This window comes from Mixophyes fleayi, chromosome 9 (genome assembly GCF_038048845.1).
Source record: "Mixophyes fleayi isolate aMixFle1 chromosome 9, aMixFle1.hap1, whole genome shotgun sequence".
Taxonomy (NCBI): Eukaryota; Metazoa; Chordata; class Amphibia; order Anura; family Limnodynastidae; genus Mixophyes; species Mixophyes fleayi.
This window is the reverse complement of record NC_134410.1, coordinates 23153977-23180079: the sequence shown is the minus strand read 5'-3', so window position 1 is coordinate 23180079 and position 26103 is coordinate 23153977. Positions and strand designations below refer to the sequence as shown.

The window sequence follows — 26103 nt, the reverse complement described above, 5'->3', positions numbered from 1 at the left end:
TACTTAGCTTCCAATAGTAGCATTAATGTGAAGCAAAACATTTTTTGTATTACTATTATTATTATTATAGTTCCGTGTTAGCCAGAAAAATCTATGTGATGTTAAATACTTTTGTGTCAAAAAGTATTATACGAGTGATACCTTTATTGGCTAATCAAAAAAAATGGTTATATTTGCTTGCTTTCAGAGCACAGAAGCCCCTTCATCAGGCAAGTTTACAAATGAATGATTGAGCAAAAGGCACAACATTTAAGAGCTGTTACATCAAGAAATTTGTAGAGGAGGGGTGATACATCATTAGATGAGCTAAAGTAATAAAATGAAGGTTTTCATTACGGATGGAAGTGTAAAAGTCCTAGGAATTCAGAGATCTGGAGTTACTCTGCTGTGGGGTGTGTAGTGTGTCCATGTAGTGAGTCATAAATCCAGGTGTTATATTGAGCCCTTGAGTTAATGACTGGAATGTTCTTATCAGTTTGAATTCCCATATTTTTCTCTCCCAGTCATTTTCAAAAAGACCTTTTAGTATTAAGACTTTAAATCTGTCATATTATGTCCTGGTACAGAGTAATGTTTACCCACGGGGGTGTCCAGAGACGGGTGTGCAGAGGGGTTCCTACTTTCTTATTGTGTGCCTGTGTAGATTCATCCTGGATTGTAGTTTCTACTTGGTCTCTCCAATGTATATTCCCTTAGGGCACCTTGAACACTGTATCATGTACACCACATTGGAGGATGTACATGAGAATGTGTTAGTTATTTTATAGTTCCGTTGTGTGTTGGGTATGTGGACTCTATTTGTTGGTAGAACATGGGTGCAGGTTTAGCATTTTTTGTTTTTGCAAGGGAAGGTGCCAGTCTTTGATGGTGATGAAAGAGTACTTCTAACAAGGAGATTTCTTAAGTTTGGAGGCTGTTTCTATGAAAGGAGAGGTAAATCTGGGAATATTTCCTTCAGTCTATTGTCTTTCTGAAATATGGGTTGAAGGTCAGCAGCAATCTTTCCCAAGATGTACATGTGGGGATTGTAAGTGACCACTAGGGGCACCCTGCTGTTAACCTCCTTCTGTTTGCAATCCAGGAGGCTACTCCTTGGGATCCTTGTGGATCTGTTCACCTACAACTATTGGATGGTATCTTTGTTGTAGGAATGTACTCCTCAGTGATAGCAGGTGTTGTTTTCTATCTTCACTGTCTAAACAAATCAGAATGTATCTCAGGGCTTGGATGTAAATGATGGACTTCTTTATGTGTGCTTGGTGAAAGCTGTTCCATCTCAGACATGCTGGGCGGCCTGTAGGTTTATGATAGACTGATGTTTGTGTAGTATTGCTTTTATTGTATAGAGTCATGTCCAGTTAAGAGTGCGTCTAATGGTTGGGTGAAATTTGTTGAAGTTTTTATGGAATGTCAAGAGCTCATCTTTAGAACCCGTTCAGATAAGAAGAAAGTCATCAATATAACAGAAGTATGCTAGAGGTTTTATTGTGCAAGTTGATAAGAATTCCTCCTCTAGTTTAGCCATGAAAAGATTATATAATGAGGTGACATCTTACTACCCATGGCACTTCCCATACACTGCAGGTATATGTCTTCCCAAAAGAAAAGTAATTATGATTGAGTACGAACCTGATCAGCTGCAGGGTTGGCTCCGTGGCTAGTCTGTTTTTTTGAAGGTAGTGTTGGCATGCGGCTATGCCATCCTTGCGGGGTATGTTAGAGTACAGAGACTCCACATTCATATTTGCCAGTATTGAGCCTTCTGGTAATGGACCCAGGGGTGAAAGTTTGCAGAGAATGTCTGTGCATACTGGATATAGATGGGTGTTCACCTCACCAAGGGTTTTAGAACATTCTCTATCCAGCCAGAAAGATTTTCCGTTAAGGTTCCAATACCAGAAATTATTGGTCTCCCTGGATTGCCTTCTTTATGTATTTTAGGTAACGTGTAGAAGGTACCCATTTTGAGATTGTCGGGTATAAGGTCCAGTAGAGAGGATAATCCAGGGTTGAAACCATTCATGATCTTTATAAGTTCTCCTGCGTATTGTTTGGTGGGGTCTTCCATAATCAGAGTGTAGTATTTTTTATCCGAGCGCTGTCTGTGTGCTTCCGGGATGTAATCGGATGTATTCATAATTACTACAACTTCTTCTTTATCTGTTCGTTTATTGATGATATTGTTTTTAGATTTTAATGATTTTATAGCATTCCTCTCCTCCACATTGAGATTGTGTGTCTTTGTCCAAAATCTCAGATTTTACTTTTTTTGTGAAACAGTCTATATAGTAATCCATAGTTTTGTTGTGTAACGGCTGTGGGGTCCATTTTGTCCTCTTTTTTTATAGGATTTAATTGCTGTTGCATATCAGTTTGTGATGTGATATCTGTTTTGTCATAAAATAATTCCTTTAGCCACAATCTTCAGAAGAATTCTTCCTCATTAAGAATAAGATGTACTGAGCTTCCATTTTGGGATATTAGTTTAACTTTATCTTTCTAAAATGATCGATTCCCTCTCTACTTACTATCCCCTTTTTATAACAATTGTTAGAAGATTACAATATTAAAAAAATATAAATTTGAACCTAACTGTTCTAACATGTTAGTCTCTTCTTCTAATTTACATTTAGCCAAGGTTAAAATCTCATGAATGCGGAAATAGTTTTGACTTTCTCAGTACATTTCAATGTAAAGAACATTTAAAGATTTAAAGCAATGTTATTTGCTAGCGAGGAATGAAAGAGATCTTGTAAGGTTTTGGAATATTTCCAAATCCAGATACATCTGGTGTGATGTCCAATTCCTCCGGAGGAACGGCAGACTTCAAGTTAAAATTTTGCAAAACATTAACTAAGAAAAGAAAAAGTTCCATTCGAACCAGGGCCTCTCCCAAGCAGATTTTTTTCCCTAGAGCAAAATAAAAAGATACAGTATCATTAAATGGCCATATGAAAGGACAACTAAACCCATTTATTCATTTCACATATGAAAATGCTTATTAAACTCTCAGCAGCTGGCATTGACTGTAAATCGTGGGATGTGCTTTTCCTCTGCTTCTTGTTGCTGCCAGATTAAACAATAGTAGTAAGGCTTGAGATTTTGATATATATCAGGCACTCACTTATGGGGAGTTTCCTACTACCCAGAAAACCCTCCCAACTGAGGTATGAGATACAGGCTGGGTTACCCTATGTTGCTTGGTGGCTGTCCCCTTCCCCTGGACTAGTCACCTTATTGTAGATGCCCTGTGGATTTCCAGGGGAGCGCACCACTTGACATACCTTCTTACACACGTGGGAAGGTGTGTAAGTGTGGAGACAGGGGGGAGAAGATAATTAAATATTGGATTGAGAGTGAGAGATAATCAGTCAATAAAGGGGTGAGGATGGGGCCTATTAATTTAATGGCCAATATAAAAACCTTAGTAGAATCAGAGTCATTTGAGAAATTGCTATCAGCTGAATATCTCCCTGCAAAAATATCATCTTGCAAGTTCTCCTAGTAACCTTGTTTTTTTAGCATCTAACGACATCGCTATAAACTCGAAGTTGATTTAAATGCTGATTTAATAACTGATGTCTGGAAGGAATTGTAATAGAGTATAAGAAAGGGGCTTTTTTTATGTTGCAAGTTTTATATTCAAGTTATTACTAGTGTAACTTAGTGTAATAAATTGAAGAGCATTACACAAGGGGATTTCCTATGTAAACAGCTGGAGAGCACTCTCTTCATGATAGATCGTAGGTAGTTTAAACAAGAGGATAAGGACTACTACCTAGTGAATACTTATATGCTGATTGTTTTATCCCATGTTTGTGAGGGCAAATCTTGGAAAAACATATATCATCTAAAAATGGTTTCTTGTAATATCACATTATTTTATATAAATTTCTGAGGAAAATAACACACATGAAAATAATTTGCTGATTTATATAAAGATTCTCTAGTTATTATTGCATATGAATGCTGATTTGTTTTATTAGGATTTTTTAAACCTGGGTGGATATAAAACTCACCATGGATATCAGATTGAGGTTGCAAAAATTTAAATGTGTGAATGGAAAAATCTTCCTCTCATTGACTTTGATATTAATTATGGTTTATTCAGATGAACACGTGCAAGACAATGAATAGACTGATTTATCCAAGTTACATCTTGCAATGCAGAATTTTATTCTGAGCTTTCTGAAATTTTGTACCTTTTATTGTACTCTAGCGCCATTAGTTCATCTTTTTGTTTTGCTTTTTATTGTCGTTTGAACCATGTAGGTGTGACTCAGGGGTTAAGCAGGCTGCCACTGTCTTGAGGAGCGCTCAATGTTTAATCTACTTTATTTTTTAAATATTAACACAGTTGCACTGTCAATATAATGAACACACCAAGAGTATATAAAAAGGTATCTTAACAAACAAACAGCACAAATAATTATCTTGTGCAAATCAAACGTTATCTGAGCAGAGTAACCTGCATCATACATAGTAAATATATAAACAAAGATCGATATTTATATTAGACATATTAAAGTTAATAAATGACACTGAAACTGGTATTCTCATCAAAGGTCCCAGAAGAGGGAGACAAAAAGTCAATAAGAACATCTCCAATCTTTTTCAATAATTGTGCCCAATTCAGAGGTATATATATAATAAAAAACTCACAGTTTCATACAAAACTTCTATCTACCACCCCCTATTATCCAAAGGTAGTGGTAGTCTTCCAGATGAAAAAAGGACTAAAATAATGATTAAGCAGCCTGCTTGTATAAAATTATGTGAGTATAAAGAGGCAATGTATCAACATATCATTACACACAGTAGCGGAACTTCCATTGGTGCAGCAGGTGCGGAGCAGTGGGGCCCATGGAGATAATGGGGCCCGCTGCATGGGGAACAAGCAAGCTGTGTGCCCCGGTTCCCTCCTCCCCGCACTGGGGCTCACCCTACTTCCGCCTCTGGTTACACAGTAACACTAAGGTCTTAAAATGTAACTTTAGCAGACAACCGTAGGTCCAATATGCACTCTTCTCTCACACTGTATACATTTGTGTGTGGTTGGGCATCCAGGGCAAACAAACCCCAAAATATCACTCAACATCGAGCAGGTATAATCAGTTCTCACCACCGACACTTTGACAAAAAACTTCTACAGATTATAAACCGAGGTAATAGTGAACCACACTCACACTGTCCAACTGCACTGTCCGGTTAGACAGCTGAATGGCAGGTGTTGTGGTAATAATTAGCAGACACCTATATCCATCTTCAATAATGCTAAGTATACCCCACTGGGGTCCCTAAGTCAGATCTCCACAAAGTACTCTAATAGGTGGTTAATAATAGTGTGAATCAATGAAAAACAAGTTCCAGTCTCTTAAAATCTGCTTAGATCGTTCCCAGTTTATCAATTGTAAATACTACTTATTCAATGTCGGGGCTAGTTTTGGGAAACAGCAGCCTTCACATTAATTAACAGATCTATGTTAATGTTGAGGCTGATTGGGGAAAAATAAAATGTAAATTCTATTAATTTAATGGCAGGACTAGTTGAAGGGAGGGAGGCCTAATTATTAAACATGGATGCTTTTGATTTAACATTGGGGTTGGTTGTGGCTGAGCAAAGGCATGGAGTGTTGTGCTCACTCATTGCTAGGCTTTTCATATTTCATGTGACTATCTTTTTCGAAACAAGACATTCAATGATCCAGATAAGCAGCAACTAATCTTAAAACACCAGCAGTCGCAGGAGGTGAAATCTTCAAAAACACATAGGAGAGAGCAGGAAAGTCTTGTAACCATACTGATTCTTGTGTCGCACAGATTTTGAATGACAGTCAGGACTTTGTTCCCACTGCATGGACAGTGGGAAGTATTTCCCCCTACACACTGTTCTGCTCGTAAAAGGGAAGCTGTGTACTCACAGCATTGTCAATGCATTTGAAGGAGGTGGGAAGGGGTCAAAAATGCAAAAATGATAGCCACGCCCCTTGTATGCTGCTTATGGCTACTGTGTGGTGTGAAGACACCCCTCTAGAAAACATTTTCTAATTCCCAGCAGCCTATTTCAACTATTATATTATATGTGGTGGGGGCATTTTATCATGTCTTTGCCCCCTCAACCTTATGTTATGCACACATTGACAACCAAGTACGATACATCAGGATGTTTATATTTACAGGTCTGTATACCTGAAGCTAGAGGCATAAAGGCATCATTCTTTTTAAATTCACCATTTTCATCAAGGAAATTCTTGGGGTTGAACTCATTCGGGTATGGGAAGCAGGTGGGGTCTTTCAGCACGGAGGACAAAACTGGAAACACATTGGTGTGCTGAAAAACATAAGAGATTGAAGGACAAACCTTAATGTATACCAATAGGTTGTTTTCATATTAATAAGCTTTTACTATATGTCAAAAAACAAGAAAAATACATTATTATAACTTTAGATGCTGTTGAATAAAAAATAAAATATATCTTTTGTAACTGTAATCCTTTTTAAACAAGGATAATTATTATACTTAATCTCCCTCATCAGTTCCTCTTGAAACTCTTTAGGAAGTGGATTGGTCAATACATATGTGATCACAATTGGACAGTATTACAGTTCAACAATTTTTAATCTTCAATCAATATGTTTAGTAAGTCTTTATATGTCCTTAACGGTTTTCCATAATAGAGATTGGTTTGTGTATGTATGTCCCCAAGTTTATCAAGAGCATGGTGGCTAAGTGGTTAGCACTTCTGACTCACAACGCTGGGGTTATGAGTTCAATTCCCAACCATGACCTTATATGTGTGGAGTTTATATGTTCTCCCTATGTTTGCGTGGGTTTCCTACGGGTGCTCTGGTTTCCTCCCACACTCCAAAAACATACTAGTAGGTTAATTGGATGCTATCAAAAATTGACCATAGTCTCTTTCTCTCTGTCTCTGTCTGTCTATCTATGTGTGTGTGTTAGGGAATTTAGACTGTAAGCTCCAATGGGGCAGGGACTGATGTGAGTGAGTTCTCTGTACAGCGCTGCGGAATCAGTGGCGCTATATAAATAAATGGTGATGATGATGATGTAGCCAGATTGCGTCTTGATAAATCTAAGATGTAGTCAGCGGTGTAATATTCAATTTCCAGGTGCTATATCCATAGAGGGTCCACACCCTCTGGAGGACCCTGCTCTGCTCTCTCAATGCAGGGACCAGCACATGTGAGGACCAGCACACGCACAGTGATTCCCAATGTGGACTTTCAATGTGGACTTTCAGTTCTGCATACCTATGTCAGCCCTGCATATGCTCAGAAGAGCATAGTGGGGGCCTTTGTATCACAGAGAGCCATCTCCAGGCCCAACTTACTGACATGCTCCATACTCATCTCACCCCTTGTAATTCCTATGGGTCTACATCTGGCTGCAACTATATATTCAGCTTCAGTCTAACATGCTGCTGTTTGCTTTCTACTAGACCAACATATAGTACTATTCCCAAGATTAATCAAAAATTCCAGATATTGACTTGCAGCCCCCTGGATCACCAACCCAATTTGTATCTACCTAAATGTTTAACTATGTCAAAGACATTTCTAATTCTTAAAGTCTTGTTGTCTCGTTCAGATATCATAGAACACATTTTACAGTTTTGAGATGGTATAGAAAAATTGTAGCTGTATATCCTACTTCAACAGCGATATCTGCCCTATTGTATAGATGAACTATAGTTTCCAAATAACCTTTTGATATTGTTGATTATCTGTCAACAATGTCTTCCTTTTTCATCTTTTAAGTATTCAAATTCCATAGGAACTCCCCCATCCTTTGTCTCCTTCTATCCATAACAGGTCATCATTTCCTGAATTTTGTTTTTATGATTAAGGGATTCTGAGATCATACATGACATTTCTTAAATCTTTGATCTCCTGATGTTGGCTCAATATTTGAACAATGCAATTGCCCCCTTTTGCTCATAACATATAAGCATATTATCCATGTGTAGCAAAATATGTATCCATGTATTGTTGTCTTGCTTTCTGTATAAAGGATTTGGTCCTGGTGAGTCCCCAGTGCAAGGAGACTTTGTTTATTGTTCCCATTCCAGGCACTGGTTGCTTGCTCAAGTCCATAAATGCTAATCTGAAGATTGCACACTAAGGGCTTCATTTAGAGCTGGACGTAATATATGCCCAGATATATTGCTTGTGTTTTTGCATCACATATTTTGAGTTGCCCTAAAAAAGGGCACCTACATGTGTCCAGAGCAGATAATCTGGCCTACAGTGCAGCAAAGGCAGGCTGGGCTGGTCACATCATAACAGGGAAAGTCACAGTTTCCCTGTCCTATTTTGAACAAGGACCAACCTGGTCAAAGCAGTTCTGGGGCCTCTGTGGGGGGTGGGGCCTGCAAAATAACATCTGTGAGTCCCCTCCAAAAGCTACCAGCCCAGCATGCCTATATTTTTAAAAATAAACTTAAATTAAAATAAGGACTCACAGAAGCCCCTCTTTTCCAATTTGAAAAAAAAAAACATAATCTTATACAACGCAGTCAAATAGGAATCTACTTTCTTGGAAATCCAGTGGTAATAAAATATAAAAAAACAATACTCTGCAATGGCAACTGCTTTGTTGGGGGCACCCAGTACTGAATGTGTGTCAATTGATCAGAAGGGTCAATAGCCACTCAGCCAATCACAAGCCGATGCTAGGTTAACTAGTATTGGGGGCGACGGATGAGAAATATAATTGCTGGAAGAGGATATTTTCTATAGCAGCAATTATCTGTACCTGTACTGTAGGAATAGGAATTTAGCAGGGCCCACCATGAAAAGAGACCACCATAAAATATCTTAGTAATGGAGTCTGGATGGTAAAGAACTTTTGTATCAGTCTCCTAATGCCCTCGGGTACAAAAAAATTGCAGTTACCCCTCCCTGTCAGCACTGGGGCCCTTCACAATACCACTGGCCTAATGGTTTAATAACCAATTAAACCAGTGATAGGCAACCTGATACACTTCAAGTGCCCCATGTGTGGTCTTCTAACACTCAAAAGGGCTGCCCATAACTCTTAATCGTAAAAAAATGAAAACACTTTAAAGAAAGATAAAACGAGAAGACACTATTCTGTAATATGAGGCCGGCTCCCCCATTTAGTAAATACAAAATAAAGTTTTAGTAGAATACAGAAATCTCTACGATGGCTATCAAAAATACATGAGCCTGGTTCATCAAGGCACGTATATGCCGATTTTGTGCATATTGTATTCAAAATCACGATGTACATGCCTAGAACCAGGGCCGCAATAAGGGCTGGAGTATATAATATAAAAAAGACGCCAACATTATCCAAAAAACAAAAACAAACAAACAGCACATTTTTATGAGAGACAATAGTGTAAATAACAAAATCCAATAATAGACTAATTTATTAAAAGTCATATAAAGTGAAATGGTAACAACATGTGTGCACACACATTCATGCAATGTTCTTCTACAATTTGCATCTGCAGTATTATATTAGACAAAATAGAGAAACAATTTCCTATTTGGTGTCCATAAGGAGCTGATATAATATGCATAAGGAATATAAAATGTACCAAAAACAGAGAAACCTACAAATCAGAATGGTATTCACATGGAATCTTAAGTAGTGTATAAAGTCCCAATCTAGCAAAGCACTGGACATGGGACAATAAGGCAGGGTTAAGATTCTTACCACCAAACAGCAAACACACTCCAAGGGGCAATTGCGTAGCATATAGGAGCAGTCTCCATGCCGCTCACTACTGCCCACATTCCGAGCCAGGACACAAGTGGGTCTACAGAAAGTTTCCGATGTTATGACCACGATGTGTCAGTAATGATAATTGCGTGCGGGTTTCCAGGCTTATATTGCAGGCGTCCTCCCCTTTACCCCTTTCCCACTTGTACCTAAAGTCCAGTAAAATATTCTAACCATTCTAGGGTTAACTCCGTTAAATTATATGTCCCCAGAGTGCAACAAATCATAGTTAAACCTTTATGTGAAACAACACTCAAGGAATTGATAGCTTCAGGATAATAACTAACAATAGAGGTAATTAGTGAAAGACATTTTCTGCCTAAGGTTAAAAAATATCCATCATTCTGTAACTACCTACCTATTAATAGAGAGTCTACATCTAAATATCTTTAAATGTAAATATGCACCATCATTTTGGCATAGAACATCTACCTTGGGTATGGAGTACCCTCTATACATTATGTCTCTTGTGGTTTTCCGTGGCACACCCAATGGGATCAGATCTACAAATCGTTGTATTTCATGGATCACAGCCTCTGTGATGGCATCTGGTGTCTGTCTTGTACCTTGGGTGTCCGGTCTCAACCAATGACCTGGTCAATCTCCTTGTGGACTTTGGCTAGTAAACATAAATGATCCCCACCACCACCACCTTAGAGGCAACCTTTACATGCTGAAGGTCTTAAGTAAGTCTGAATGAGCTTGGTGAAATCCTCATAGATGTCTAGGAGCTGGATTTTCTTCAGTGGCTCTTTGGAATATTCCTCTGGACCAAAACATTTCCACCTAGTAAGATATTAAACTTCTCCCCTTCTACACATATCCAGGACATCCTCATCTTCAAATCCCTTAGCATCTTGTACAAGAATAGGATCTGCTCAAAGAAGACTGTGTCCCAGGAATGGATTGACACCAGGAAACACTGGATGAACTGGAAAGTTAACTTTAATTTATAGGCCACAAGATTATTTTTCCTTGTATCTGTAAAAGACGCTGAAATTGTTGGAACCAACCTCAGAATATGTCAATTTGCTGTGAATAACCCGACTTAAACTAACAAAAATAAAAAGCAATAGACAGCGCAAAGACTAGTCAGATCAACACGATGATAAAAAGTAAACATTTTATTAATAATTAATCATGTGACTTTGATATCACATTAATAGTGATCAAAAAATGACATCCATATAATAATGCAATAAAAATACTTTCTTTCTGAATCCAATGCCTGTAATAATATATGATAATAGATATCTGTATAGTCAATAAATTTAGCCCAAATGTTTAATATCCCATTAGGGTTTTGTTGCTCAGAGTCCAGATGACAGTCTTGTACTAACTCCAATATAATAGGTTACTCACAATTAAAACTTGGGCTGTTAATCTGTGTCTTTTTGCAACACTCAGAAAAGATCACTTGAGTTCTACAATGTGTCCACAAGAGGGAGCTTCAAGAAAACTCTATTAGATGCAGTCATATTATATGTAGATTATACTGCAGTCCAGAAATCCGTGGCTGTTAATTTAGACTCCGTTCAATAATGCCCATTATTATGATTACCTCGGCTGAGCATCGGGCTGACGGTGAGAAGAATGGAAAAACGGACCAATGTTAATAGGATCCACAAGCTGACCACATAAAGTGAAAGTTCACAGCACAGCATACTTCTGGACAGAATCAAGGTAATTTTCTGTGACTCCAAATCACACTGTTCCACTCCCCTTGGTGCTGGGACACACTAGCCACCAAGTAAATAGTAAGCGGTCTTTCCAATGTTTGTTCTTACTACTTCCTGATGCGTTTCCTTGCACCCAGGCAACTTCTTCAGAGGAACAGCTTGTAGCAGTCTGTTGTAGCTATTGTCAGCTATAATAGCTGACAAAAGTAGTTATTGAGACAAGAAATCCCATTCTTTCTGATTTGCAGCTTTTTTGTGAGGCAGTGTTCAAAGAATTTGTTCCGGCACTTGTCAATTGTACTCCATGCACGTCTTCTGTGCCATCTTATTCGTCTCCAGTTGCACAAGCCTTGAAGTTGCCTTCATGAACAACCTTGTATCTTTAAATAGACTTATAAAAAGAAAGCAAAGAAGACAATACCAATTTTATCCTTCACAATATTTTTATTTAATTTGTATTAATACTTTTATTGTTAATAAACCAGATACTGTTTTTAATGTTATTGACATCATTGGCATACATTACTGAGCATTGTGAATGTATTAGGGATGCTATGCACTGGGCATATGAATACAGTCCTGCTTGGAACAATTGCTTATAGTTTTTTTGTGATCTGGATGTCAAGGTATTGAGGCAACATTGGTCTCCATTGAAAACCAAAATTTACCTAAAGGGACTTTGCAGGAGGGGTAGGAATGTTGAGAGCCAGGGCTTTAGACTTGAAATTGTTAGTTTTGTAGCCAAATAATCCACTATTGGCATCAAGATCTCTTTAAAAAGGTTAGGAAGGGAAATTAAGGGATTTGAAAGAGTCAATAAAACGTCATCGGCAAGAAACAACAGTTAATTGAGAGGGGCCAATGTGTATGTCACAAGTTTGTTTTAGCTGATGACTACTTGCTGGTATTGACACAGTTAAACTTGGAGGCACAGAGTCTAACACGTTTCTGTTCTTCGCCAGGGACCCCCGCAAGGGAGTTTGGATTTTGCTGCTAGAGAGGTGCAGGTTCTCCAATCTAGCCACCAACGAAGTAGTAAGTGAAAACGTGTAGCAGTAATGTCCAAAGTCGTGCAGGATCGAGGTACAAAGGGTTTAATCAGAAGAGTAGTCAGAAACCCAGGGGTCAAACCAGGAGATAAAATGCAGCCTAAGGGAGAATCCAAGATCAGGGTCAGAAGCCAGGAGATCAGTCAGGAAGCAGGAAGAGAACCTGGAGTGCTGGAGCATGAGGGGACCTTGGTACTCTGGCACCTTAGTGATGCAAGAGCCTTCTATATATATATAGTAAGCAGGGCCCTAATTGGTGGGAGGCAAATTTGGAGGTCAAAGCGCAGCTGACCACCTATAATGGATCTCAATAGCGGAGATGCAGCCAAACTGCTCATGTGCCCGCAGGACGCCAGCCAGGAAAGAGGAGAAGAGTTCCTTTGCTAAGCAACAAAATGCAGCTGCACCTGGAGAAAAGGGGACCGTCCCCAGCACCTGAGGGAAGTGCGAGGCCTACGCCTGACAGTGCATCCCTTTTATATAATGGTTCACTTTGATTGTGGCAGCAAAAAGTTCAATGCCCAGGCTTGATGCCCAATACTACAGCTCTAGGAGAACTAATTGTTAGGAACCCTAAACTGTAGTTAACCGTAGCAGCTTTCCTACATTAGTTTTGAGAATTCGTATAAAAAAATATTTTTTTTGGAACTTTTATATACTTTGTGAGAGGTGAGAGGAATGACTGAAAACTGGCAGTTGTCCTGGAAAAAGGGGGCCAGAGAAAATGAAGGCTGAAAGTGAGAAGGAGAGGAAGAAAGTGACAAGCAAGAGAACGGACACGGGGCAGAAGTGAGAAGTTGGAACTGAGAAGAGAGAGACAAGAGGAGACTGAACAGAGCGATATATAGAGCAGCAGGCTGAAATTTACCCAACAGAGTGGGAAAAAGAAATCAGATTGCCAGAAGCAAGACAAAATACATTATTAAAGGTTACAAGCAAGAGATAAGACATCTTTCACACCACTTTAAATACCTATACCCCGAGTCTGAAGAGATCGCCTGAAACTGGACCTGAAGGAATGTTTTGATAAGTACCCTATAGTTTTATTATACTTCCTGTTTTACTAGAAAGACTGAGCAAAATGTACATATTAGTTTAGTTATTCAGGGACCAGGTGGGAGATCCCAAACTTTAATGAAATATACTCTTGTTCCAGGACTGCGTTACATTTTAAAAGATAAGTTTAGGGATAGTTAGCCAAGCTTATGGACTCATATAGGAAAGTAGTTATAAGAGTTTGGTATTGTTATAAAAACCACTCAAAAAAGGCTGGAGTTCTGCTACATGTGACAAGCATTGGAGAAATCTGTGTTTAGCAGTATTTTATTATTGTTTGCTTGAGGGATCTCTACTATAGAAGTATTGCAGTTACCATTTTATTTCTACTGAGAACTCATATTGTATTACTGAAAAGTAACAAACTGTAGATATGAATACCAAATGCACTTTATGATGTCTGCTGTCAAAGAAGTGTCCGCGGCGGTGCTGTATTGTATACAGCACCGCCGCGGACGCTTCTTTGACAGCGCCGCGGCTGCTGTATAGGACAGCGCTGCCGAAACGGAGCTGCTGCGCATGCGCCCACCAGCTCTCTCTCGTGTTTTGGTTTGGTTTGGTTTTTTTGGGTCCAGTGCACCCCTGGACTTGAACATTATCTCATTGGCTACAGTTTGAACAATCCCGCATCCAATTCAAAATTGGTGGCACACAGACATGTAGGAGCTGAAGATTGGCAGCAAAAAGGTGCTATCTCTGACCCTAGTGGAACACACCTTAAAAACAGCAAAATAATGAGCAGGTACAGTTAATAGCAAATATCTAATAATGTGCATAAGTGCAATAATATAACAGAATTATCAGCAGTGTTACAATAAACAAACAAACAATAAAACAAAGAGAGGAAATTGCATGACACTGATGTTACAAAACACACACGCTATACAGTAACAAGCAGTCATATTGTAACTACACTGACATAATTATACATCAATATACCACTGTACTATGCACTTAGAGGTTAACAAAGGGTGTGACATCTCGTAGGAAGTGCTCCTTTGAACCCTCCAGATTTCTATAAGCTCTGGCTCTTGTCTAATGTATACACAGCTCTCTTCCTTATTTTGTTTTATCTGAGCACACAGAATGGAGTGGCCCCTGGGGCTCTCAAGCCTGCCTCTCATAGCTGCTGTCCTCCTGCTTCTTCTGATCAGGAAGATATTTGGGAGGAGAGGAAACCTTCCTCCGGGCCCCAGACCTCTGCCTATCCTGGGAAACCTGTTGCAGCTGAAGAGTAGAGAGATACACAAACCTATACTGGAGGTGAGTTACTGCTAGTAGCTCTGTCTGTTTAAGAATCTATAAATAACAAGCATGTTTGTATACTAATGACAACCACTTCCTGGGAACAAAAAATGTTGCTAACAGCAGATGTGTTTTATTAGTCAGTTCTTTTGAGAACTGAAGGATAGTAATCTTTTAAAGGGCCGGTAAAGCAAAAATACAAGTTGACTTCTAGAATGGAGCCTTTAATCACATTGACAATTATAGCTATGAACGTTTCCATACCTTGACAGATGAGATGTTGAACATTCTATTTACAGTACAATTGCTATGCAGCTGTATGCAGTTCACTGTCATCAGTTATTGTCAGGGCCGGTGCTAGGGTCCATGGCGCCCTAGGCATTTTGAAAAAAATCGGCGCCCCCCCCCCCCCCAAAAAAAAAATCGGCGTCGCCCCCCCCCACAAAAACGGCGCCCTCCTCCCTCCTCACCCCGTCTTTCCTTACCTCACCACCGCCGCCTCTCTGCTCCGTCTCCTCCCCTCCACTCACTGACACTAGTGAGTGGAGGGGAGGAGACGGAGCAGAGAGGCGGCGGTGGTGAGCAATAGCCTCTTCCCCCCTCCCCCGTGCATCTGAATGCTGTGCGGCGGCCGTGACAGGTATGGTCAGCGGTCGCCACACAGTTTTAAAGTAATTTTCATTCTGGAGGGCGCCCTCCAGAGCCCGGCGCCCTAGGCAAGTGCCTAACCTTGCCTAATGGGAGCGCCGGGCCTGGTTATTGTCCACAATTACTTGAGAGAGGCTGGTTGCATTGTACTTTAATTGAATTACTTACAAGTAGTCTGCCTCTGCTATGAAAAATATCTCTAATACTATATCTACCATATATTTCTCTATATAAATATTTTTCTTGCACATTACAGGGGTTAAAAGAAGCAGGAAAATTGACAGCAAAATAGAGAAATGAATAGAGAGCACAGCAGAGGGGCTAATACGCACAGGGAGTGCACACTAGAGGGGTTAATATATTTTGGGAGGAGAGCACAGCGCAGCTGTTAACTAAAATGTGGAGACAGCACAGACTTGGGAAGAGAGCACAGAAGAAGTAGTTACACATTTGACAAGAGGAGAGTACATGAGATCAGAATGGGTAGCACATGGGGAAAAGGACAGGAGCAGAAGGGGTTAACACATTTTGGGAGCGCAGGCAGTAAAAAGAACAGTATAGAAGGTAATGCACACAGGGAGGAGCATAAATGTCTGATACCTGGAAAAGAGCATAATCGACAACTGTCCCAAATTGCCATTAACAGGTTGTAAAGATTTGATCAGGCTATTTATTAATAGAGCATCGGTCCTCAGCTTCTTCAGTCGCAAAGCCAGTCCCCGTAGGTGTCTGTGGAGACTGCTATTTTGCCCAATTTTGCAATCTCTGAAATTCGGAGCTTAACACAGAAGCTAACGCCAAGTGAGGATGGCATTAACTGTTGTAACCTATGGGGAGAGCATTGCAATCACTTTACTATAGAGTATTGGTTGGGCATGCTTCTATCGGAATAAATTTTAATAAATTCCCACGTTATTTAATTTCTTATTGCGATAAGAAATGAAAAATATACCTTAAGGCAGTGTTTCCTAACTCCAGTCCTCAGGGACCCCTAACAGTACATGTTTTCTATATCTCTTTGCTGGAGCACAGGTGTATTCATTACAAACTGACACATTTTGAAAGATCCACAGGTGGTATAATTATTTCACTGGTCACCTGGAAAACCTGCACTGTTAGGGGTCCCGGAAGACTGGAGTTGTGAAACAGTGTCTTAAGGAATATAATTACCATAAGTGGTTAGTGGGCGGTGATAACTCTCATTTTGTATCGCTGTAAGTTACAGAGATACAAAATGCAGTACGGCCGCTATGTAACATACCAGTGCTCATTGGTGAGCCTTGGCAAAAAAATCCTCTTTAACGAGAGACAGATCACCTCTTGTCAGCAGCGCAATGGTGCCGGCTTAAGGAGGAAGTGATCTATTACTCTTTGCAACCTAAAATTACTAAAACTGTTTTCTGTAATAGAATCTCATTGTTCTGCAATATACATACAGCCGTAGGAACCGCCTAGAGGAACTTTGACTTGCAGGGATCTAAAACTAGCCTCTACTCTATATACATTTCTAAAATAGCTTAACTAGTTGTAGATAAGTGTTTTATATTTAGCTGCTTGTAGATAGTATATATTCCAACAATTGAACATATGGGGCCTGATTTATTAAGGAAAGTAATGCAAAAAAGGAGTAAATTTTCTCCTGGACAAACCATGCTACAATGCAAGGGGTGCAAATTAGTTTATTATTTTGTACATAAATTAAATACTGTCTGTTTTTTCATGTAGCACAAAAATACTTGATAGCTTTATTTGTACACTGAAATTTAAAGTTGATCTAGGACATGACCTATCCAACTATAAATCCGCCATTTTATATTTACCTCCACCTCCAATGAAACATGGTTTTGCCAAGGTGCAAAGTTACTCCTTTTTTTGCTTTACTTTCCTTAATAAATCAGGCCCATATGTTTATTTGTAGACTAGTAATATAAACTATAACTTTGCAATTCTTAATATCTAGAAATTGATCTGAATTCTACACCGTCACAGGATGATGTGATGGGGTCATTACTTGTGACTTTATTTGGTTAGTTTAAGACTCCACTGCTGTGCGCACAGTTTACATAAACTGTTTACACTTTTCATCCAGATTTTTGGAAGGATGTCTGTGCAGATAGTTTATGCAGAGAGAGACTGATGTCGGGCTCTGCAGAGTAAAGTACAAAGTTTACGTCAATGCTCTGCCTGCTGTAGCTATTGAAATATCCCCTTAATCAATGACCGTTTTAAAGTACTTTTTGTTGGGGCCTCATTCATGTCATAAAAGGCGACAGCGGGATTCTCATACTTCATGTGTCATATTGGCACATTTTAATAACCCAGCTATTGTATATAACTGCATTTTTCTGTGTGAGGTGTGTCTGGATAGAACCAAAGTAGTGCCCGATAGCTGGCACCATTAAAGGCAGACAATCTGGCGTATACCAGAAGAGCTGGTGTCCCTGAGAGTATAGGTGGGCTCGTCTGGCCTCCTCAGCCTCAGTCAACCTCCATCCCCTGCTTTAATAGTTCCAGACCATTGTGGCTGTGTCCTCTGCATCAGGGTCCACTGTGAGCCTTTTCTGAACAAGGGACACTGTTTATGGCTTTGGGAGCAAGCACATATGTAGGCTACCGGGTTTTCTTTTTTTGGGGGGTGGATTACTTTTCAGTCCCTGGTCTGTCTTCTCCAATCACCCCAACCCCTTCTGTCTGTGCTGAGTATGTGTGTGGGAGGGGGCAGAGAATGTGTAGTGAAGGTCTGGTTTGTGGCTTCTGGTTGCATGTGCAAGCCCCTGTGCATTCTCAATGAGCCTACAGAGCTTATCGCTGGGGCCTTTATTATGGGGCCTGGTGATTGACTGTTATACCCATGTCTATGTCCCAACTACTAGTGTCTCAGATAGTCAATATGCTGTTACTGCTGCAGTATGTGGTGTCCTGCTGATGGGCAGGTTCCCCTCCATAGCTCTGACCACCAGAAAGAGACAGCTGTTGCTAGTAGTGGTCAGAGCTGGAGATAACCTGGTCCGTAACAGAGCACCACAAGTTACAGCAGATACTTCTCACTGATTGGACTAGTGATGCTATGTGACCTGTACATGGGCTTCTGGGTGTTGTAGTTCTTCTTTTAATATAACATTATGCACATACTTGCTACTCTCCTGGAGGCTAGTGTATTTCAGGCAGTCCTCCGTGACTCCTGGAAGCGCAGACATCCTCCCGGATCACAGGTGGATGTGGGGCTTATTGACATGATTTGCATCATCATAGCCCCTCCCCCTGATGTGTGTTGCTGGAAGTCATAGCATTGCACAGCAGGGAGCAAGGCTTTGATGATGCAATCGTCCCCTTCTGCATTTGCCAACTGACCTCCCCACCAGGATCTTCCAGAGGGAGATAATGAAAAGTTGGCAAATATGCAGAGACTTGAGCAGGGCTACTGTTTCCAGAAAGTCAGAAGCCCGAGTTGGTGGCTCCCAAATCTTGCAAGGTCAGATATCCAATCAAGTGAACATAATGGTTTGATGCTTATTCAAGGGGGAACACAGCTAATTTCAATTCAACTCAGACTCGAATATGTAAAACTCCAATTTGTCGGATTAACCTGAATCTGAACCACTCATTTCCAGTTATATATCTGTGACCAGTACCTCTCTTCTCACAGCTCAGTAAGAAGTATGGACCTGTATACACCTTGTACATAGGTCCGAAGCCTGCAGTGGTGCTATGTGGGTACGAGGCTGTAAAAGAAGCTCTAGTGGACCATGGAGAGAAATTCAGCGGCCGAGCAGAGCTCCCAATAGTAGATATTACCAGCAAGGGATACGGTCGGTAGCTGCTCAAAACAATAAATTAGACTGTTCCTAACTGTGATATATTTTACACTGGGTGTAATTCACAGTATTTGTTCTAATATGTTCTCATTCTTTACAAACTGTACATTGCAACATTTCCAATTCTATTTACTGGATGTAGCTCTCAGTACCTCTTATCTTGCTCTGTATAATGGATATAATTCTCATTAACCATTCTGTTGGGTTGGCAATTGTATTCAATGACCTCTTTCTGTAATTTTGGCAGATTCTGAACCCTTGTTTGGTAAATGTGCAAACATAAGAGAAAAGGATTGTGTTATTCTACTTTATACCTAAAATCTGTACTGCTAAGTTTCATTCTTCTATAGCATAAACAATCATTTTCATTTTCCTGTTGTAAAATCTACTGTTCAAAAGCAGAAACTTTAAAATATGCTAAACTGAGTTTTGCTGGTCTCTGTGTCAGGTATTGCATTTAGTAACGGGGAACGTTGGAAAGTGCTGAGACGGTTCTCACTAGCCACTCTACGGGATTTTGGGATGGGTAAAAGAAGCATTGAGGAACGGATTCAAGAGGAGATCCAGTGCCTGTTGGAGATATTTCAGGAAACACAAGGTTGGAGCAGTGACCATATACATGATAGATGAAAAGTATTCTGTTACTCTTGCTGTTCCTGCAAAATGTAGTCACTGTCTAAAGATGCAAATAGAAAAAAAAAAAACAGCAACACCATAAAATGCAGATGCTATCAATCATATAATTTATTTATTAATTTAATTGCATGAGAGCTATAGCACCCCCCTCCAAAAATAACATTGACACACCCACATCACTCATCCCAGAGTGGGCATGACCATCATGCAAGGGTTCTGGCTATCATTGTAGTGAGCAATAGGCAGCTCTACAACCCCCTCTCAACTGCTCCAACTACATGGGCAATGTTGCGTACACTACTGTTAAACAAATGCAGCTCCCACCTCGCGAGCAATGCAGTGTGAAGCAGGACATACCTCCCAACTGTCCCTGCATCAAGGGCAAAGTTCTGAATGAGCGGGTCAGTCACCCAAAATTTGGGACAGCCCCACCATAATCAGAACAGTTGACTGTTCAGAACAGTAGACTGCCCTGCTCTCTCCTTCCTTTTCTTGTAGCTTCTTACTACCTGCGGCTGCCCAGTTGCTGCTTGTCTGGATTCTGGAATGTTGGATCCTTGTTTGGAAAAAAGATAGGTACATGAAATATGGAAAGTCTAGCAATGAGTGAACCTTCAGGGCTTCCCTACCCCCAAGCCAGCCCTGATATTAAATTAATAGCGCCCACATTTAATAATTAGGCCTCCATCCTTGCAACTATCCCAACAAAAAATTAATTGCATTCACATTTAATATATAAACCTATTTCCCCTATCCAGCCCTGACATTAAATTATTACTATTTACATTTAATAAATAGACCTACCCCCCCCAATACCCCAACATTAAATGAATAACATTCACATTTACTAAATACACATATTTATCCCTCCAAGAGCCCTAACATTAAATTAATAGTATTCATGTTTAATAATTAGTCCCCCCCCCCCACTCAGCCCACACACTGTCAAGGCTTTAAATAATTAATATTCACATTTGATAAATATCCCCCTTCTCCCCAAACTCAGCTCCCACATTCAATTAATAGCACCAAAACCACAACATCATAAAATAAATGGTCCTATCACCCCAATTTAAATGAAGTGTCATTACTATGAAGATACTGTTAAATTTAATAGCCCCTGCCATCAAATAATTTGTTCCTATTAATAAGTTATTATTTCCCACCTCAACAAAAAGTGAATAGACTAGCCTCCATCAGTATTACAGTAAGAGCCAAATAGGCAAATATTGAGGAGGCGGAGAGAGAGGATTTATTACTTGCATCTGGCAACATGGGATATCTTACATGATAATGGCAAGCCAGACTGATTTACTGCAGCATGCTGTCAATCAACTTCTGGGCCGCATACTGACTGATGACCGCCCATTCTCGCCTAATCCATGTTTGGAGTCTGTCAAAATTTGTGGGTTTTTGTTTGTCCACCCACCTCTTGAGGATTGACCACAAGTTCTCAATGGGAATAAGGTCTGGGGAGTTTCCTGGCCATGGTTCCCAATTTCGATGTTTTGATCCCCTTAGCTACTTTTCCAGTGGTTCAGTAACTGTGCCACAAACAACATACAAGCATGTGTGTGTGTCCATTATTTGGGATCAAGGTCAGATATAATCCGTAAACTTTTTCTGAAAATATTCCAGCTACTGGAAGTACCATTTTTATAGGAGATTTTTGTCTCCGTCTTTTGTTGGTCTTAGCTACTAGGAGCAGCCTTTATCAGTTTCACCGCCTAGTGAAGTTAGTAATCCAGCTTTTTTGTCTTCAAGGCTCTTTGTACAAGCCGGCTTTCTTCATCCGCCGCTCAGTCTCAAATGTCGTCTGTTCAGTCATCTTCGGAAACCGGTTTGAATACACTGATCCAAAGTTGCAAACTCTGCTGGACCTTGTAGCCGAGAATCTTAGGAGGCTGGACAATATTTGGGTTCAGGTAATAAGTGTTTTTATGACCCAGCTTAACAACTCTTTTACGCCAAGAAACGACTATTAATACAAATGTATTTTACTTGTATTATAAGAATTCTTTGTAAAAGTTTCAAGACCTATTTATTTTGCTACTCTGTAGAAAGACACATAACAGACAATTGGTGTAACTCAGGTAACTAACACAAATACATACATATTTGATGTTTTAAATGTGGCATGTTTATAGAACATGTAGCACAGTTAAATGAAATAAACCCAATAGTGAATAGTTAATTGGAAAATAGATATGTACATAGATTTATTTTAAAATATAACCATGGAAAATAAAGGGCCTTAATTAGAGTTTGACGCAAAAAGCATACTTATCTGTGTATGTCACACCAACCTCTAGGTAGAGATGCAGCTTGACAGTGTTAAAGTTAATAGTAGATCCATAAGTCTAAGTACCCTACTTGATAATGTGACTCACTGCAAATAGTCATAGGGAAATCATGTGAAAGGCCAGACACAACTCTGTACACACAGGGGCAGATTCAATCGACTGTGTTACTCTTGAGAGTAACGCAGCCTGAACTTTATTACTGTTACTACATAATTTTAATATGGATTTCTGCTTGCGGCTCCCTGAGCCGCGAGCAAAAATCAGCATTGATATTACCATACTAATGGTAATAGTGCGCACTTAAGCGATCAGCATTTTGCTTTCAAGAGTAACACGTCAACTGAATCTGCCCCACAGAGCAGCAGGGGCGTGGTGAAGCATTTATGTTGTTTTGGCCCCGTTATTAGGTGGTTACTGTTTGGGGCATGATGACGGGTTCTTGTCATGGCCCTTCCGTCCATATTGGCCAGTAGTTTTATTAATATGTTCCCAATTATAAAGTGCTACAGAATATGAAAATAATTGTTAATGATGATGGACCCCATCCACCTTCTATCAGGGAAGTGGTCATTGGAGATGTGCTTACTTGGTCACCCCATAATCCGGGAGTCTACCAGAGTAGGCAGCTATGGGTATAGTTGCGTTTAACGATGGAACAATGTCATTCCCATTCTACAGTGTGTATTGTCTCCGAACTGGCAGTATCCATAGATCTCTATGGAGTGTGCAGAGTTAGTCTTTTCAGCCAATGGTTATGACAGATGAAGAGCACAGATCTGAAGATAAATGTTGTAAAAAGTATATATAGTGTGTACACATGAATCGGCATGCTGATCGGGGCTTATTCGTTTATAAAATCATTACTGATATCGCATCAGGAGAAATTTTCTGTAGTATCTACCCAGCCTTACTCTATCTGGCTAGTGACTATTTTAGAATTATTTATTGTATCCAATATAACTACCCCTTGCCTACTCCTCACTTCTTCAGCTCCATTACTCACAGATCTCCTAGTAGTCACTGTTGCACTTGTTTTCCGATGGGTTAAGATGTCAGAGTTGAATTTACACATGACTATGCTAAAGAGTTTAACAGTTTTTCTCGGTGTCGTTGAAGATGCTTTTGATGCTTTTATTTTCTTAGCTGTACAATTTCATACCCTCATTGATGAACCATCTGCCAGGCCCACACCACAAGCTGGGAGAAAACTACCAAGCACAGCTGGACTATGCAGAAGATATAGTACGAGAACATGAGGCAACGTTTGACCCTTCCTCACCCCGAGATTACGTTGATGCGTTCCTCTTGAAGATGCAACAGGTTATAATTCAAATGCGTTATTTACACAATTAAAGACAATTTGGTCTAATAAAGTTAATTAAGATATAAAATTTGTCTTTGTGCTGACATTTATCAATGAGTTAAGTAGAATAATTATGTTTTTTACTATAAAAAATATTAGTATATTTACTATTTTTGTCTTGCCAGCCATAATATAATGCTCCAGTATTTAATTAAACCTACATTTATTTCTCCATGTTATCTACACACAATGGAAGCAGTAATTTGGTGTGCTGAACTAAAATTAATGACATTACCGGTGATCAGTTCAGACATCTTTATATATTGACTTCCATGCCAGAAAATACTGAAACTTATTTACAAAATATTGTTCATGTTCCTAAGTTTGTCTTACTTATTTACCTAAATTTCATATGTGAAAATTTAGGTCACAGTCATTGCAAATAAGTACGAAAGACTTTGGAAATATTTTAGTAAAAAGGAGAAGGCGCACTACTTTAAATTAATGAAATGTGTTCAAGTGACTAAAATCATTTGAGACGACAGCCAAGGACAATTGAGACCAATGTGCAAATTAAAGGAAAATGTTGTCTGGCACTCAAAAACAAACAATCTATAAGCTCTCCTGCAGTGTCGTCATAAAGGCATCTCCTGTATGTGAGTCCCTCGCCCATGAAACAAAACTATATATTCAGGGTGCCACATTTAAAACCTTCCCTGAATCTCCATTTTCTAAACTGATTTCCCATAACAGAAAGATGAATATTGAATCATATAATCATGATGCTTTTAGGATAAACAATTTATTTATTTGTAACCTGTTAGGAAATGCACTTTTTACTTGAAAGGAAAATAACTTATTTTATAAAAATAAATAAATAAATGATATCACATTAGAAGTAGAAATCTCTATATGACCAACCAAAAGGGATTTTAATTTAATAAATTTTTTGTGTACTAAATATTGCGTACTTTTCACAAATTATACTTTTTTAATATTTGACAGTAATACTAGGATGGGCAGTGGATATCTGACATAACATTTTAATTGCTTATTATAATAAAATATTTGTTTTATGTTTAAAACAAACATTTTTTTATGACCCAATAATGTCCTATTGGGAATATTTTCTCTCTTTTTCTTAGTTGATCAATTCAGGACCAGTTTTTTTTTTTGTATTAGAAGCAGTGGTTAGAAGGGGAAAATTTACCAGAGGCGGTATGGAAAATATAAGTGAATGGAATTTGATAGTTTGATTTTTTTTTTTTTTTATTAAACTCTTGTCCCCTCTCTGTTCAATTGATCCAGCCCCACACCAATATCTGTGTCTGTTAATTCCCAAGCATCCTTCATTAAAACAAAAGTAGTATCTGTGATCCAACTCTCTGTTTAAGAATCCAGGGAAGATGAACATATGATTGAATACGCAATAAAAATTATATAAAAATAGTTTGGCATCAGGAGTCATTTGACACATTGGCTACTGTAATATTGCCAGGCCTAAAGTATATGCCCCTCTACCATTAATGTTGGCATTGTGTAGATTTTTATTTGCTCTCTAACTACATGTCCAAACATGTCCATCCATACCTGCCTTGTAGTTCAATAATAACTAGAGTGCCACAGGTTGCTCAAACATATGTCCCTCTTCTCCATCTGGTATGTTTTCTCTGTAGTACTCCCCCCTTTTCACTAAGTGCGTTTATATACTTATCTAACACTAAAAAAACATTATCAACTTTTCTCAAAATGGTGGCTGCATCCCATTCTTGAGTTGTCTCTTTCATCACACTTTACCCCTTACTTATCCCCCTGCATCATCTTCTCCCCTGTCCTTCTTACCTATCGCCCTGCATCATCTTCTCCCCTGGCTCTCTCACCTATCCCCCTGCATCATCTTATTTCCTGTACCTCTTACCTATCCTCCTGCATCATCTTCTCCCCTGGTTCTCTCACCTATCCATCTGCATCATCTTCTTTCCTGTACCTCGAACCTATCCACCTGCACCATCTTCTCCCCTGGCTCTCTCATTTATCCCCCTGCACCATCTTCTACTCTGTACATCTCGCCTATCCCCCTTCACCATCTTCTTTCCTGTCCCTCCCAATTTTTACCCCTGCAACATTTTCTCCCCTGTCCCTCTCACCTATGCTCCAGAAGCTTGAATACTTGACCATGGAGTGTTTCAGGATGGATTTTCATGAATTTTGGTTCCGTCTATAAAATGACTATCCCCGTTGTGTATAGGTTATAATATTTATTATTCATTGTTGTTGTTCTTGTTGCATGATTTTTAGGAAAGCAAGAACCCACACACAGAATTTAACCTGCCAAACTTACTTTCGTCAGCACTGGATATATTTTTCGCAGGACAGGAATCCGTCAGCAGCACATTGAGTTATTCGCTTCTGATCCTAATGAAGTATCCACATATTAAAGGTAAAGAGTCTGAAATAAGACATAAGATCTTTCTATTTTTGTCCAATATGGGCTGGTCTTATGATCCATTTAAATATATCTATCATGCAGAACATCACTGGTTCAGTCCAATTGCAATTAAACCTAATTAAACAAATATGCCCTTATTATGGACTGC

At 39.4% G+C, this 26103-nt stretch overlaps 2 protein-coding genes across 4 annotated transcripts in view; one reads left to right on the top strand and one right to left on the bottom strand.

Annotated features, from left to right (window-relative positions):
- Window positions 1-2728: 2728 nt before the first annotated feature.
- Window positions 2729-7358, bottom strand: LOC142101534 (putative inactive cytochrome P450 2G1). Its single transcript, XM_075185987.1, has 3 exons — window positions 7353-7358; window positions 6190-6331; window positions 2729-2910 (listed from the first exon to the last, which is right to left on the bottom strand). The coding sequence occupies exons 1-3, from the start codon at window positions 7356-7358 to the stop codon at window positions 2729-2731; spliced, it is 330 nt and encodes a 109-aa protein (XP_075042088.1).
- A 3911-nt stretch (window positions 7359-11269) lies between these two features.
- LOC142102213 (cytochrome P450 2B1-like) overlaps window positions 11270-26103 on the top strand; it is a 35117-nt gene continuing 20283 nt past the window's right edge. Inside the window, exons 1-7 of one of the 3 annotated variants that reach the window (XM_075186926.1) lie at window positions 11270-11455; window positions 14642-14819; window positions 19096-19258; window positions 19713-19862; window positions 21665-21825; window positions 23347-23523; window positions 25805-25946. In XM_075186926.1, the coding sequence (XP_075043027.1) occupies window positions 14643-14819; window positions 19096-19258; window positions 19713-19862; window positions 21665-21825; window positions 23347-23523; window positions 25805-25946 (970 nt within the window). In that variant the 5' untranslated portion in view covers window positions 11270-11455; window position 14642. Of the gene's footprint in view, window positions 11456-14134; window positions 14820-19095; window positions 19259-19712; window positions 19863-21664; window positions 21826-23346; window positions 23524-25804; window positions 25947-26103 lie in introns of those variants that run through there. The other 2 variants (XM_075186925.1, XR_012679226.1) reach the window with 2 other exon arrangements.